Genomic DNA, 16974 nt, shown 5'->3' on the forward strand with positions numbered 1-16974 from the left:
ATACAACTGATCATAACATTTGGACAGTTGTCTACATTGTCTGGGTTCACACCAGGTTCACACCCGTTCAAACTCGGGTCATTCAGTGATATGAAATCATGAAATCCAATCACAGACTTTCGCGCCACTCGTGACAAGCAGGGCGGAAGTTTGTTGAGTCACGTGACCACGCCATGACGCAACTTTCGCGCCACAACGAAGGCCCGCCTCTAGTAGCAGAAGGACGCGTTTTGATTGGCTGCTGAAGACGTCAGACTCGCGCCAGTTTTTGCACAGCGACCGGAGATCTCAAGCAGAAGTGAATGGATAATCGTCTCCGGTGATAGTGAAGGAATAAAAGTGCACTTTTAACTACATTTGGTTGCTGGTTAACGTGAGATTTTGACATCAAGTTAACGTTACTTCATCTCTGAGTGCCAACATTTGCAGTCATGGCTAAGGATTATGCGGCTGAAAAAGGTAACTACTTGACTTTCATAGAACACCCACGTTAATCGCATGGCAGCAACAGGTTGGCCTAAATTAACGTAACTAACTTGTTAACACCCGAATGCGTTCTCCAAAATGTTCTTTTGGATACCAGCAAATGTGGACATGCAGAACGTGGAGCGTATTGATATTGGATTAACCTAACAAATAACGTTAACGTAATATTGTGTTTGCGGTGCATGCAGGACGAGCAGTAAAGTAAACGTTCTTTTGTTTATTATCACTAGCGTTACATTACCGTTATAGTATGTACACCAAGTTGGCTGATTAAATGTAGTGCCGTTTTATTTGTTAAGGTTAGTACAGTGCACACTACATCCCGCAGGAACTGGTGTTAAACATGAAGTTGCACAAACTTTATAGCCAACTAGCTGCAGCGCTAGTGGCTAGGCTATCTCAGCAAAGCATTGTCGTTCCTGCTTGTGACTAGGTGACCCGGATGGATCTGGTTAAACAAAGGACAAGGCGCCAGTGAGCCAGCACATGGCCAATGCATGTAATAGCGTAATGTAAATTATGCGAGTTTAACGTTACTTATTTTGGTCTACGTAGAGCTCAACATTGCCCCTCTGGTAAAGTTAACACTTGACTCGTAATATTCCACCGTTAACGTAGCGCTAGCGTTACAATGTTAGAAAATGTTCGTTAACTGCAAATATTGCCTGTACCTTATGTTGCAACTTCTAAAACTTAACACTAGCTAAGTTGTTGCAAAGACGCTAAAATACTAGCGTTAACGTTACATTAAACCGTGTTGGAGACCTAACGTCATGCCTTGAGTGTAACTTTCCATAGCTACGTTTTTAGATTTCCAGGACCGACAGTCCAGTATCAAGCTGTTATCTGTCCTTGTCTCACAAGCTAACGTTAGCCTGCTAGCTAGTAAGCCAACTCCAGTTAGCTGCTAAAAAACTGCCATGTTACATTAACACTAGCTAACGCTAACGTTTCATATTAGCTGCATTTTAGGCGTGTAACTGGCGGTCCTATCCAGGGCTAGCAGGCAGCGGTTCAATGTCTTGCTCAAGGGAACTTGTTATCCTCAGATAACAGCCGTTTGCAGCAACGTTAATTATAAAACCCCGAATGGTGCTATACGCTTGGTCATGATTTGAAAACAACAACCGGAACTATTCTGAGAGCGCAGGGATCGCGGAGGGTTCTCTGAGTGATGAGGCACAAAGCCATGTGCTGCTTTGTTTACAATAACATCCTCGAACACAGAAATAATGTGCCAGAGATGCATTTTTTCCGTGTAGCGTCAAAGTAAGTTGCGTAATTTTATTGTCCTGCAAGAGCTAGTTTACTTTCTTGTATCGTGGAATTCAATTTTGTTGTTTGTGGTTCTTTCGAGAAGTGGGGATATTTCCCCTAAAAATGGACACTGAACTGAGCGCGTCTGTCGTGTATTTACATTCCGATCCTTCTGCTACTGCATAACGTCGGTTATTTCTTATGTCACAAACGATATTATTTTTTTCGAGGGGAATCTGGAGCCTAACGTTACAGTACCTCAGCTGCAGTTAGTGCTTTACTGTAAGCAATAGTGACTCATCGAGATTGCAGGATGCCATGTTACTCAACAAAGGGGGTCGTCGCAGGACAGCAAATTAGCTCCCAGTCTCTAGGCCCACTGGTTGTGGTGTTGTTGTTGTTAACTTAACCAACATTTTGAACAGCTTGCATACTGATTTACTAGTTTGATGATCAATAAATGAAAAGGTAAGATGGATGAACAAAATTTACTTTCTGTATAGTCACCATAATGGACAAACAATCTCCATATTTTTTGCTAGATGTGGCCTGTGTTTATGTTTTGGTTGTGTGCTTATTGCTACTATTATTATCTTACAGAAAAATGCAAGAGGTTCCTGCAGGAGTTTTACACAGAAGATGACAATGGGAAGAAAGTGTTCAAATATGGAGCTCAACTCGTGAGTATGGGAATCAAATGGGATTGGGTCTCATATTTGACATGTAACATGATGGATAACATGTTATGGCTTTGACTGGGATGGTTGCTAGAGTGATAGACAATATTGCTGATTTTACGATGATTCGAGGCTGATATTTTCGTGTCAGATTCCTTGATTTAAAAAAATGGATCGAGCAATTAAGAGATGGTAATTGCAGTCTCCCCCCCCCCCTCTTTTTTTTCTTCTTTGATATTGTCTTTTGATTTGTTTTTTGCTGTACCTAATCCTAGGTTTACTTTGCCTAAATCAAGAGGAATATTTAAGGATATAAGTCTAAAATGGTCACAGAATAACATTGTGTTTGTAGAGATCACTCTTCAATATGGCTGCAAGACATTAGAAACAATATCCATGTTAAGTTTGGTAAATCATTTCAAACATCAGGAGTTACATTTGACAAAGTCAACAAAGCAAGATAAAATATCAGCCATATGGTTATTAATATATTCTTGAACTAGGTAAATGGTCAAATTTCCCCCCCCAAAAATCCGGATATAATTTGGATTAATATACAGTTGACTACTACTAGACATATAAATAATGATAATCTAGGTATGTCTTTGTGCTGTTATTGAGCAGTGTCTCTAGAGTCCTGTCCTGTAATTGTTCAATGGCCCGGCTAATGACTTGTCTGGGTGTGTGCAGGTGGCGCTGGCCCACAGGGAGCAGGTGGCGCTCCACGTGGACCTGGATGATGTGACGGAGGAAGAGCCGGAGCTGGTTGAGAGCATCTGTGAGAATGCCAAGCGCTACACCAACCTGTTCGCTGACGCCACCCATGAGCTGCTGCCCGACTACAGGGAGAGAGATGTACGTAGGGCCACACAATGAAACGTGTGATTGTTAGTTTCGACGATTAATGCTAATACAACAGTGATTATATTGAAACATTTTATTATTTTGGAATGTCTAGTTAGTCAAACACAAAGCAGCCAATTTCAGTTGCATGTAAAGATATACAATACAGGAATTGAAGCTAATTCAGATTTTGCATGTAAAGCCATGGACAAAGAGTGCTGCTAAATGCGGAGGACGTACCGTAATAAATAAATAAAAATTACGATTTGAAATTTGGTCATTCCCAGGTTGTGGCCAAGGATTCTCTGGATGTGTACATTGAGCACAGGCTGATGATGGAGCAGAGAGGTCGCGACCCTGCAGACACCCGGGATCCTCGTAACCAATATCCCCCTGAACTCATGAGGAGATTGTAAGTTGAACCAAATTCAGTTTGCACATGTCACTTTTCTATAGAACATCAGAACAATTACATTTTCTCAAAACCTGGCAAAATGCTTTCAAGTGTAGTAAAATGGATTAATTCGGGGTGTTTATTTGAATATAGATTCCTTGCTCATGAATTTCATCTTCCACCCACAGTGAGCTTTACTTCAAGTCTCCCAGCACCTCTAAACCGAAAGTGGTGCGTGACGTGCGTGCCGACAGCATCGGGCACCTGGTGGCCGTGAGAGGCATCGTGACCCGCGCCACCGAGGTCAAACCAATGATGGCTGTTGCTACCTACACCTGTGACCAGTGCGGTGCTGAGACATATCAGCCAGTAAGTGGTTACACCAAATGGCAAAATACTATAAATGTATACTGTAAATGTATAATTAAAATGGGCTTTTCGTCCTGTCTTTCAGATCCAGTCCCCCTCCTTCATGCCCCTCATCATGTGTCCCAGTCAAGAGTGTGTCACCAACAAATCTGGAGGTCGCCTCTACCTGCAGACCAGAGGCTCCAAATTTGTCAAATTTCAGGAGCTGCGTATTCAGGAACATGTAAGGAGCTTTACAATAAAATATCTCCACTGTTAATGTTGCCTTTTTGTCCAGACACTGTCCTTCATGTGGGACAATGTAAGTTGGGCCAAGGAATGTTGTATTTGATGTGAAAACCAAGGCTGCCCCTAGATGTACATAAAAAAAAAAACATTGTCAATGCTTTTTAAAATCACTTAGTCAATCAGGTTTTAGTTTATTTTCAGTACCGTACTTTCTTAGCTATTCAGTTGAAACTGAAGAATATTGAGTAATATATAGTGACCTCTGATAGTTTGCATGATTTCATGTGTCTACGGTCATATTATGACCATAAGTCCTTTAACAGTGGAAGCTCTAATGAAACCACTCGTCACCATACAAGTTGTACCACAGATGTTTTCTTCTGTTATCCACAGAGCGACCAGGTGCCTGTCGGGAACATTCCCAGGAGTATGAGCATCTACGCCCGCGGAGAAAACACGCGTCTCGCCCAGCCGGGTGACCATGTAGCCATCACAGGAGTCTTCCTCCCTCTGCTGCGCACCGGCTTCAAACAGGCTACCCAGGTACGGGGATTTGAAAATATTCCGATTTGTCTCAGCAGGTTGTCCACCAGTTTGTCTTATAGTTTGACCAGAAATTGTGTGTTTTCTGGTCCAACCCACAATGGATTGCGACTGGAGGGTTGCAGGCATTGCTCTGACGGTGGTCATAATCACTACTGAAGTGACCTAACCAGGCACTGAACTCCAGACTGCTTCTGTGCCACTTAGTCAACCCTGAGCTCAAACCCCTCTAAAGAAATTAATGTATTCTTTTTGTCTTGTGTTTGTATCCAGGAGGGATTATGCAAGCAGATAAAAAATCTTCTTATATATCATGGCCATGAATGTACTTTCTGACTGACTCTTAGCACTTGACATTTTCCCTTATCGTGATCTTGTGTTGTGGTCCCTTTAGGGTCTTCTGTCAGAGACTTACATGGAGGCCCACAACATCACACTCATGAACAAGACGGAGGACGACGAGCTGGGCGCGGAGGTGCTGAGTGAGGAGGAGCTGCGCAACATCACAGGTAGGGGGTCTACTGTTGGACTTTCTGATGTATATGTTTGGTATGTCTAATATCCTTGTTTAGGCCTGTATTTGGAAACTAGACTATAATAAACATGATATATGGATGGGTTATAAAATAAAGAAAATATTTTGCAATTAGCCTTAACTGCATTATTTGACCTGCTCTGAGCCCTGGATTTCCAATCCAGTCCTTTTTACAAGTTTAAAAAGCTGCAATTTGACGGCAACCACTTTTTTGGCAGAGAATCACTTTTTGGCACAATATGTAGGCTATTGATAACATCAAAGAGGGACACTACAGTACAGTGGCCCACATAGTTGCATATAACAATTAATGAACGTGCTTTTTCTACAAGCATGATGTATAGGGAATAAACAGGTTTCATATTGTCACCAAAACAAACGGATCATAAATGAAACCTTCTGATGTGATTATTCAATGGTTGGTTATGGTTCACATCTGCTCTAGGTGCCTAATGGCTATTAGAGTCATTATATGTAGCCATTACCAAGTTGTGTGTCATTGCTCTGGCTCACTATATAGGCCTAAAAGTCCCTGTTTGATGTTACCAGTATACTGTATATTACAAATCTGTGCACATGGTTTACTAATCCATGGGCACAGTTTAGGAGTCAATTGTAAACAAAAAAAACATGCCCACTGATTTCCCATATTTGTTTTTGTACCAGGTGAGCCCTGGGGCTACACAGTTCTTGTGTTTATAGATTAATAATGCTGCTGTGTGTTCATGTGTCATTCAGCACAGATATGTGTCACTTGCTTTCGTTGTCCTTGTCATTGGAGTTTAATGGTTAAATAAGTGGTGCAGTGTGACCCCGCTGCTGCCTCTTTTTTTCCCACCATACATGCGTTTGCATCCCTATGATGTGATCATATCCTCTGTTGCAGATGAGGGATTCTATGACAAACTGGCAGGATCCATTGCACCAGAGATCTATGGACATGAAGATGTGAAGAAAGCTCTTCTCCTGCTGCTGGTAGGAGGAGTACAGCAGGCCCCAAAAGGCATGAAAATCAGAGGTAAGCACAGACTATCCACCCTGATCACATTTTTTAACAAGAAGATTGGCACTTAGGTTTGTCCCAGAGGGAATTTCAGTTTTCACAGCAGCAGCACACTTGACTCAAACGACAAAAGAAAATATGCATTATCCCATGCCATGGAACATACTGCCCTGCACAAATAAATTGGATAGGAAACAAGTATGACTCAATGGAAGCAGCAGAAACGGCAACATTCTTGATGGCTCTTCTCCCTTTAGGCACCATAAACATCTGCCTCATGGGAGACCCAGGAGTGGCCAAGTCTCAACTGCTGTCCTACCTTGACCGCCTGGCTCCTCGAAGTGAGTATATTTTAAACCTCATGTAACTGCTTTATAGTCAATCAACTTTATTAACGGACTCAGTCCATAGTCATAGGTATGTTTGTTTTTCCCTATATATGGCAAAAAAAATAACTCTTGTTGTAGCTAGAAATGGGTAAATTGATAGTTTTTAAAGTTCAGTCTACCTAGGTGCCAGAAGTAAGCTTGTGAAGTAAATGTGGGCATACGCCTCTGAATAACAAGATGCACATGTGTATCCAAATTATTTTGGATTTAGTAAAACCCGCTCATTATTTACTTCGTACAGACTAAAACAAATTCTTATTTGGCACTGCTATTTGACCCCGGTCTGATATGAACACTTTCCCTTCCGGTCTTCAGGCCAGTACACCACAGGTCGAGGCTCCTCCGGCGTAGGTCTGACTGCAGCGGTGATGCGTGACCCCATGACTGGAGAGATGACCCTGGAAGGTGGGGCCTTGGTGCTGGCCGACCAGGGCGTCTGCTGCATCGATGAGTTTGACAAGATGGCGGACGCCGACCGTACTGCCATCCACGAGGTGATGGAACAGCAGACCATCTCAATCGCCAAGGTATGAGAGCCAATGTTAACGCCGCCTGAAGCTGGATTTGACACATGAAACGGGTTGTATCTCACTTCCTATCTAACACATCTCCTAACCCTCGTTTGTCTTCTCCCCAGGCGGGCATCATGACCTCCCTCAACGCCCGCTGCTCTATTCTAGCAGCTGCTAACCCCGCCTATGGCCGCTACAACCCACGGAAGAGCATTGAGCAGAACATCCAGCTGCCGGCCGCTCTGCTCTCCCGTTTCGACCTGTTGTGGCTGATCCAGGACAAGCCGGACGCCGACGCTGACCTGCGGCTGGCCCAGCACATCGCCTACGTCCACCAGCACTGCCGCCAGCCGCCCACACACTTCACCCCCATCGACATGAAGCTCATGAGGTTTGTAGGAGAGCAGCCCACAGGGGATCCTCGCCTATTCTGGGTTAGGGTTTGTTCCGTGGGGTTACATCTACTGCGTTTTTCCTTTTTGTTGAACCAGATTCATCTGTCAGTTCGAGGATATTGGCTAAAGACGGTGGTTTATTGGTTTTATTTCCTTCTTCTTTGTATATCCAAAACTTGAAGTCTTGATTCTCTCCAGGCGTTACATCTCCCTGTGTAAGAAGCGGCAGCCCGTAGTGCCCGAGGCGCTGGCTGACTACATCACCGCCGCCTATGTGGAGATGAGGAAAGAGGCCCGTGTCAGCAAGGACACCACCTTCACCTCTGCTCGTACGCTCCTCTCCATCCTGCGCCTCTCCACTGCACTGGTGAGAACTGCACAAATCAAGTTGGGGGGTTTTGGCTGCGTGTCACTGGAACATTTTAGAGGCTGCCTCCAATTTGCCTTTTTTTATGATCATTTTAAATTGTTTCTCTTAACACATTCACTGCCAGCAGTTTTTTTTTTACTGTAGGTAGCTTCTGCCAAGGTTTTTTTTTGAGGATTCTGGCTCATCTTTCAAGAGCCGAGGATTATTTTCTGCTAAGATTTTGTGAACACAAAATATCTCAAAAGACCTAATAGAATGTGTGCTTTCTCTGTCTAAAAGAGTTAGTTTGTAGAGTTAGTAGTTATGTAGGCATTAGCAGTTGAATACAGCATGGTTTCAGCGTCTGAAAATTTAAGCTGAGATAAATGGCTTTTTGTGAAATTCGATAGAACAGTCACTTTAACCATTTATTTTTGGCGTAAGACGTCAGACATCTAAACAATAGTTTTGAACAGTAATTTCCTCCATAGCAGCAGGAAACCCCCCTCTCCTTCAAACTCCTCCCTCCGTGTGTGTTCTCCTCCCTCCGTGGCGGCAGCGGTACAAGCGAGGCTCTGCCTGTCTGTGCTGCCTGGCTGCTGGTGGCCGCTCTTTGGGCTTTCCACGTCCCATCGTCAAATTTTTTTTTTTTTTTTTTTTTTGACGAGTTGACTCGTCAACGGCAGTCAACCGTTGGATTTTTTTTGACGAGTCAACCCGTCGACGGCAGTGAACGTGTTAAATTACTTGTGTATAATATTTCCTCGGAAACTCACAAATAAAATGTTTGATCTTAACACATTCACTGCCAACAACGTATGAACACGTTTTCAGAATCCAGCTGTTCCCTGCCAACAACGTGTTTACACGTTTTTGGCATCGATTTTTTTTTTTTGACGGTGGGTTGTGCATCTAAGCCTTTTACATCTCTTATATAATTATTGGAGCCACCGAACGTTTACAACCCATTCCACCGACCCACTAAGTGGCAACAGTGCTCTCCTGGCTAGAGAAAGGAAAGCATTTTTTTAACTTGTCACGCCATTCTCAGCCCAGCCATTCTCCTTTTCGCGCTGATTGCTGGCGATGCGGGATTGCAAATTTACATAATAGATTCAGCCGATCTACTATGATCGGGTGATAGATTACAGGTGGAGGAACACACTTTGAAACACGCAGCATAAATATGACCAGAATCGCAAAAGCTTCTCTCAACCAAAACTCCAAACGAGCGAGTCCATCCCGACTTCCTCAAACAGCGGCCGTGCAGACATGCAGGCACAGGAGAGCAGCAAAGCACTGACTGGTGACAAGCTTGTCCGCCCACGGAGGGAGGAGTTGAAGCAACTCGAGAGGGAGGGAGAGAGGGAGGGAGAGCGAGAGGGAGGGAGAGAGAGAGAGAGAGCGAGAGGGGGAGGGAGAGAGAGAGAGAGCCAAAAATGAATGGTTAAAGTGACTGTTCCATCCAATTTCACAAAAAGCCGTTTATCTCTGAATATTCTTTCTCACGCTAAAACCATGCTGTATTCAACTGCTAATGCTTACATAACTACTAACTCTACAAACTAACTCTTTTAGACAGAGAAAGTACACATTCTATTAGTACTTTTGAGATATTGTATGTTCACAAACTCCAAGCTGAAACGAATCCTCGGCTCTTATAAAATGAGCCATAATCCTCAAAAAACGGCTTGGCAGAAGCTACCTACAGCAAAAAAAAACGTCTGGCAGTCAATGTGTTAAAGATCAAAATGTTTTGCAAACACAATATTGATTGGGGTCTTTATTTGATACCCAGCTCTAGTGATAATTATTGTAAAGCTGTTACTGGGGTTGGCTGGTGATAGACTTCCTTCATCGTGTAGTCCAGTTTGTGCTAAAGTGCTTACAGTGCAGGTAGTTGTGATACCTGACCTACCGCAGTGTGAGCACTTATTTCACACGCTGGACACAAGGCCTCCAGTATGCCAAACACTGTCTGAGGATATTCATTATTCCTGACTGTATTTGCCATCAGAGGAAACTGTATTGGAAATGCATAATTGTGATTTTTGTGTTTTGGATGTCGCAAAACTAAATGGAAGTTATGTGTGTGCGGTATACTGAAATACTACCTCTCAAATGAGTGTTTTCTGCTTTGGTGTCCTCTTGGCCCCTGGGTGTCAAAAGTGCTGTTTGTGCAGGTAGCAGTCATCCAACCTACTGCAAAACCAGCACTTATGGCAGACAGGCAGGCAATGTGCTTCATGTAATGTCCACCAGGGGGCAAGCCCCTGCCACAACTATTAACCAAGGACTCACTGCTGAAGAGAAGAGTTGTAGTGTTCAAAATGCATTATGCATGTATTCACTTGCCCGACGGTTACCATCAACTGTGTACTCTGCATTTGATCTGACACTACAGATAATGTTACACCTTCATACCATGAAACTGAACTGCTGTGGATGGTTTGTCTGATCCTGGCCAGCTTTGCAGGGTGGGCAGTCAGCCTGTGTGCGTAGGAGCAGCTGTGCAAACCCATGCAAAACTGACCATGACTGGAACCACTCATCAATGTGTTCTACTTGATCTGCAAAACATCCTGGTTCGTTCTTGGTTTTTCTGTCCGCTGTTCCACTCCAACCTATAGAGAGACTAGCTGGTGTTGAGAGGCGGAGACTTGGGCAATTGCCGGCCATCCCAGAGGGCATTGCACTTGTCTCGGTCTGACAGTGCCGGCACAGCGCAGCCTACATGATCTAGAGACGACACAACGTGTGGATCTGCGGTCAAACTAAATCTATCCAGTATGAGTGGTATCTAATTGATTTTAACTTTGATGTCAACCGCCCTCCCATCCTGCAGGCTCGCCTTCGCATGGTGGACAGTGTGGAGAAGGAGGACGTCAACGAGGCCATGAGACTGATGGAGATGTCAAAGGATTCGCTACAAGCTGACAAGTCAAATACCACAAGGTTGGTGTTCCCTGGAAACCCAGACGGGCATAATGATAGCATTGCCTCAGGTCAGACTCCAAATAACATAACAAGTGACCGGATGTCTGTATGTAAAGATTTTAATGTCATGACGAGTTGAGCGTTCGGCCCATTATCTTCCTTTATGAGCGCCTCATGCCATATAATAGTAGAAGCTGCGAACCCCTGGAGGAAGCTGTAAAAACACGTGGACTTTTTACAGTGCTCTGTTCACACGACAACGTGTTCACTGAAGCAGGCGTTGAGAGTTGTGGCAGGTCGATTGTTAAGCACTTTGCCGTATGTTGCTCATTTCTGGATGCTGTTGTCTTCTCACCACCTTGTCTGCTGTTGACTTGGTGGAGGACCTGTGACAATAGGGAGGGGGGAGACAACATTTAAAAATCATAGAACACGTGACAGAAAAACTCTTATTTGGCCAATAAAATCTTTTCTTTGTTAAATCCCAATTGTTTAAAAAAATAATTCACTGCCACTTCTACAGTATACATTTTAGGCATTAAACTGACATTATTCAGAGCAACTCAAATTAGTACAACAGTTACATTTGGTTAAATTATTATCTCACAACCATTACAAGCAAATAATTAAAAAGGAGTGCCAGGGTCAGAGCCACAGTAGCCATGTAGCAAAACATTTCATGTTCTTTCCTTAGAAAGAATGTGTGTGATGGAAAATAAGCAAATTAAAAAAGGGAGTAGACATTATTTCTCATTGGTTTTGAATCTCAAATTGTTTGAATTCCCCTTGTCCAGGACCCAGCGGCCAGCTGACGTGATCTTCTCTCTGCTGCGGGAGCTGGCCACAGAGGGCGTGGCGGGGCGAGGTGGAGCAGGCGGGGTGGTGCGCATGACGGAGGCGGAGCAGCGGTGCGTCTCGCGTGGCTTCACCCCCGCCCAGTTCGAGGAGGCCCTGGAGGAGTACGAAGAGCTGAACGTGTGGCAGGTCAACCAGGCCCGCACCCGCATCACCTTCGTCTGAAGACATCACCCACGGGACGCTTCTTAACACTCTGTTTGAGCCGCCTGGGAAGAGAACTCTTTATAATAGGCTTTCTACAGACTCAACTCTTTACTTTTCCTCCTCCAGCCTGATTTCTCTTCTTCCAACCTATTATAACACACAAGAAAAGCAGGATCTTGAAATTTTTAGCATGAGCATTTTGACATGAGGAATAATGCCTGCTGTTGTTGGATTCCTAGCTATGCTTTTTGTTTAAGATTTATTTCATGAATAAAACACTTAGTTGTAAATATGTATTTTGTATGCAGTCTGTTGGTATGTTGTCTAGTAGTATCTGACTGCAATATAAAGCTCCAGCTGCCGTTCTGACACTGAGCATATCTGTATATTTTATACATTGTGATCGAAATTGATGTTGAGGGATATTGTGGATTGGTTGGGCTTTCATTGTGGCTGTTTGGTCTTGCGTTGCTAGACTTAATAAATTCCTGTTCATCACTATGCTTAGTTTGTTTTTTTAACTCCCATGTGTCACTCCATGAATTGGAGACCAATACTGCCATACTTTATCAGTCTATGAATTTGTTTCACAATGGATCTGCAGCTTTGCTCTTTTTTTTAAGAGCAGTGTAAGCGTGTCACCATCATGCCTGAACACCTGGTTTGTTAGTGCAGCAGCCTTGCTGTGTAGACTAATTGCTACTTTCTCCTATGTCTTGCTTGTTAAAGTTTGGTAAAACTACAGTGAAAACGGTGCTGTTTGTGACGTTAAAAAACAAAATTGGTTTTTTTGTTCTATACTTTCAGGCTACTCAAGTAGTGAATAAAATTCTTTGTTTAGGCCAGGTATCAGTGTTTATAGTAAGAACATTAACACCACAGCTAGATAAAATGGGAAATTGAACGTTATAAAACACAACCAGCCCTTTAATCATGATCAAGTAATTGAATATGAATATTAGTGATGTAAATACTTCTTGCACTAGAACCAAAACTAAAGAAATGGCAAAAAATACCTCCTGCCACGACTGCTATAAAACAGGAAACACTTAATATCTCAACAATTATTACAAAGACATGCTTTTGTCTTCCAACAAAAGTTGCAGGAATCCAATATTTAGTTCCAATAAGTTGTAGGAATCCAATATTTAGTTCCAATAAGTTGTAGGAATCCAATATTTAGTTCCAACAATAAGTTGTAGGAATCCAACATTAGTATGGGGAAGGGGGGGGTTAAGTGACTCGTCCAGCTGAATGGGAATTCTTTAGTCTCATTTGAATGCTTCCTACTTTTATAGTGAACATGCCAAAGCAAAAAGGCAGGTCCTTGTCAGTTTAACTTCAGCAGGCAGCGCCGCCTCCTGCTCACAAGTAAAAGCAGGTGTTCATGGGTAAAAAATTAATAACCATCGCTTTTTTAACCGGTTTTTAGACTTTGAAACTTTGATATCTAAAAACAAAAAGATTAATGAAAGTTTTGGGTAGTCAGGTTGTTGTTTTTTTGCTGAGATATTGTGTTAGTAGGCAGCATTTTCCACAGGGATGCAGCTATGCTCTCTCACAGCAGGTGATGCTTTCCTTCCAGACATAATGGGGACTTTCCATTTGAAGTCTGCTCTTTTTATGGCTTTGCTGCTCAAGTCCAAGGGCTTTTGTTCTTAATTGGTGCCAGAAGCCCCATATTAAAATGTATTAAAAGAGAGGAGGGGCCTGAGATTATAGTCTCAGGTTTTGTGAAATTCTATTGGGCGGGAGGTCATGTGTCAGGATGAGTGACACACAGGGCTCTATTTAAGCCACCTGAGTCCCTGTGTAGACTGAAGATAGCATCCTATGAGCAGGTGAGTAAAGCTTGATATTGTGGGTTTTGTGATTCAGCATTCTAGACTAGCAACAGAACTCGTTTTCCCTCTCTCCATTTTTGGTAGTGATCATGACCAAAGTAGAAGTCTTGGTTTACTTAGAGGCTGTCTCGTCCTTTACAAATAGATTGTGCACATCTGCAGGCTCTTGATTAAGTTGAAAATCTTGAATGCAACACCGTTAACTATACATTTCATTAAACTGATTTATATACTGGTTTTTTATAGGATAAATAGTAATTTCTTGGCTGGAAAAAATAGACAGTATATTAGTATATAGTATCATTTTGTTTTTGGTGTCTAATTCTAATTCTGCCATGAAACACATTCCATCTGGATTGCAGGGGGTCAAGATGATTTCTACCTTATGGTTGGCAGGGGCAGTATGCTGTCTGATGGTCCCAGGTCAGTTCTGACAATCAATGCTTCTGACTCTTTGTCGTACAATTTGAGGTAATAGAAATCAAAAATATGATCACACATCAGATGATTTGACTCCTTTTTCCAGGTCTGCTGGAGGCCAAGTCATTGCTGAATGCCATCCAGCAGGAAGGTAACTTAATCTCATATCTCCTATCCAGCCTCATATTCATAATCTCATATCTCCTATCCAAGATACTTCTCAAGAGTATTTTATGTTGCTCTCTTTCTGTATGGCTGCCACAATTCTAAACTCAAGTCTCTTCTGAACAGAGATGGTTCCTCTAAGTGCCGTTGGTATCAGCTCAGCGAAAGCAAATGACTTCCTGACTCACTCCAGGCCGAAGCGCAATGTGGAGCCCAGGTGGTACAGAGGGAACCCAGACTTCCAGTCTTACTACCGCTACTACAGCAGCATCGGACACACTGAGGGGGTGAGAGAGAGCTGTATATTGGCTTCATAGAATAAGTCAAAACTTTGCTGTTAAACTATGATGCTGGATGCTTGTATCAGACAACAGTGACCCCAGTGAAAATCAAAACCCTTTTTCTGGTGGAAAACGGAGGTACTAACTGTAACCCTTGAGCAGTAGGCTATACACAAAATGTAAGGCACTCCAATTTCTGTAAGGAAAGAAGAGACTAAAAACTTGACACTGAAAACCTTAAAAGCCTTTTATTGGTGTATAGGTTTAAAGCAATCAAATCAAATCTATAATTAAGATACTAGCTCTCAGATTGAAAACCTTCAGTGAGAAACAAAAACACTCTAGTCTATTCTCTCCTTATTGGAGGACTTTGTGTATAGTACAGCTCAAGAGTTTATTTTTCTCACTGGAGGTTTTCACTCTTACAGCGCTTCCTGTTCCCAGCTACTGTATGAAGTTTAAACCCAAGGGCTTCACTACTTTCTCTAATCCACAAGAGCACCAAGTATTGCTATCTATCTGCCCTTCCCCTGGTAGTAGGAACACTAACAAAGGCCTCTGTGGATTTGTCTGTTGGGGTTTTGTTTTTCTCCCCTTTGACCTCACTGTCCTTATTTGTCCCCCTCCTCTCAGATCTATGAGATAGACAAGCTGAGGATGCTGTACCAGCAGATGAGGGCCCTGGAGAACACCTATGGTGCTGACGCCTCGCAATTCCAGAACAAGCTGGGTGTGCCTCTCATCATGTGCGACCCGGTCACCGACAAGAAGTGCAAGCTGCTCCCTCCTCCCCCGCCGATGAAAGGGGCCCCCAAGCCCACGGAGCCTCCTCCTCCTCCCCCTCCTCCGGCCATCTCTCAGGCCGACGTGCTCTACCTGTGCAACGCCAAGGACCCGCTCTGCAAGCCGCACATCGTCTACCTCCCCGCGGGCGCCGTGCCCGTGCTGTGCGACCCCCGCTACCATCCCCACTGCACACCCCAGAAGGCCCCCCCTCCTCCTCCTCCGATGAAGGCCGCCCCACCACCACCTCCTCCCATGAAGGCCGCACCGCCACCGCCACCACCTCCTCCACCACCGGTCCTCGTTAAAAAGTCCCCCCTCCCGGTCCCCATCCGCACCTTCAAGGGCATGGAGTACGACTGCGACCCCTACTGGGACCCCGACTGCCTGATCGACCACCCACCCAGGCCCGTCAAGGGGAAAGTGGTCCTCCCCCCACCCCCACCTCCCCCTCCCGTGGTGGAGGAAGAGAAGGCGCCCGTGGAGGAGACATCACCCCCCATCATGCCCGTTGTGAAGAAAGTGGCTCTGTACCCCTACCCCTATTACTACCCCATGCCCTACGACCCCAGGGACGACTTGTACGACCCGTCCCGCTTCCAGTACCCCCAACCTGCTGCTGACGAGCCTGCAGAGGAGAGTGAGTAGGACAGCCAAGGACATGACGGTTGTTCTGTTTCTATCTATAATGAAAGACTTTGGGTTTTTTAACTGCAGATCTGATTGAAAACATCGAAGTTGCACCTTTCCATATTTTGGAGATTTCAACTATGTAGCTTTTTTTATGTGCTGTTAATGCTGTCACAATTTCATGTAAATTACCTACACTAAAGCATTGATATCCTGCAATGGTCATATACAATTTATTACATCGAGAATTGTAAAATGTATTTTACCATCATCGTCATAGTATCCAGTGTACTTCTCATTCGACATGTAAAAAAAAAAAAGCAGTTTTGTAAACAAAAGCATGTAATTTTGACTGATGAGGAAAATAAAATGTCAAAAATCTGTTTTGTCAATGAATGTATACTATTTTAGGCTTGATTAAACTTCAGAGAAAGCAGAGGTGTAAGACATCAGTCCTACAGAACAGTTGGCTCCTCTTATAATGCCACATGGCAGGTAAAGACAGACTAGTAAAGGAGTGCCAACTCACAGGCAGGGGGGGTCATTATGTCTCCTTCCTCTGTGTATTTAATACCCATATAAATGCTGACTCCTGTTAGACCTCAGACTCTAAGTTCCCCCCCCCCCTTTCCTGCTACATACACCAGTCTATACGTCCAAAGGCAATGAACAGCAGGAACACGACTTCAAAAGGCGAGTTAACTGCAAACACTCAGCCATTTAGACAATAAACCTGCAACTATAGCGACTTCCATGTAGCTCATTTAAAAATGCAGCCCTAAAGGGATCTCAATGTAGAGATTGTGCCTGATGAAGGAAGCTTGGGAGAGTGCAAAAACTCTGAGCGTCTATAACAGAGTCAAAGCAATTAAACTCAAGATTTTGCACAGAGCCCACATATCCCCCTCACAACGCCATAAAATTAATATTGA

At 43.7% G+C, this 16974-nt stretch overlaps 2 protein-coding genes across 2 annotated transcripts; both read left to right on the forward strand.

Annotated features, from left to right (window-relative positions):
• The first annotated feature begins 288 nt into the window (after positions 1–288).
• Positions 289–12402, forward strand: mcm7 (minichromosome maintenance complex component 7). The gene is made up of 15 exons (XM_083652017.1): positions 289–459; positions 2344–2423; positions 3111–3275; positions 3551–3675; positions 3846–4026; positions 4112–4249; positions 4648–4797; positions 5192–5306; positions 6219–6350; positions 6593–6676; positions 7040–7251; positions 7362–7627; positions 7830–7998; positions 10826–10935; positions 11712–12402. Exons 1-15 carry the CDS (start codon positions 432–434, stop codon positions 11935–11937), a joined length of 2181 nt encoding a protein of 726 aa, XP_083508143.1. The 5' UTR covers positions 289–431; the 3' UTR covers positions 11938–12402.
• A 1732-nt stretch (positions 12403–14134) lies between these two features.
• and4 (actinodin4) lies at positions 14135–16060 on the forward strand (the record flags this gene model as incomplete). The annotated part of the gene is made up of 4 exons (XM_083651828.1): positions 14135–14186; positions 14290–14334; positions 14475–14635; positions 15263–16060. 4 exons carry the CDS (start codon positions 14135–14137, stop codon positions 16058–16060), a joined length of 1056 nt encoding a protein of 351 aa, XP_083507954.1.
• Between the last annotated feature and the right edge of the window lie 914 nt (positions 16061–16974).

Source organism: Poromitra crassiceps (assembly GCF_964638095.1).
Source record: "Poromitra crassiceps genome assembly, chromosome: 15".
NCBI lineage: Eukaryota > Metazoa > Chordata > Actinopteri > Beryciformes > Melamphaidae > Poromitra > Poromitra crassiceps.

Excerpts from the sequence above, each read along its gene's own strand:
- mcm7 (XM_083652017.1), top strand. The coding sequence starts at position 432 with ATGGCTAAGGATTATGCGGCTGAAAAAG. Across the intron at positions 6,351-6,592 it reads AAAAGGCATGAAAATCAGAG|GCACCATAAACATCTGCCTC; the intron begins GTAAGCACAGAC and ends TTCTCCCTTTAG. Across the intron at positions 6,677-7,039 it reads TGACCGCCTGGCTCCTCGAA|GCCAGTACACCACAGGTCGA; the intron begins GTGAGTATATTT and ends TCCGGTCTTCAG.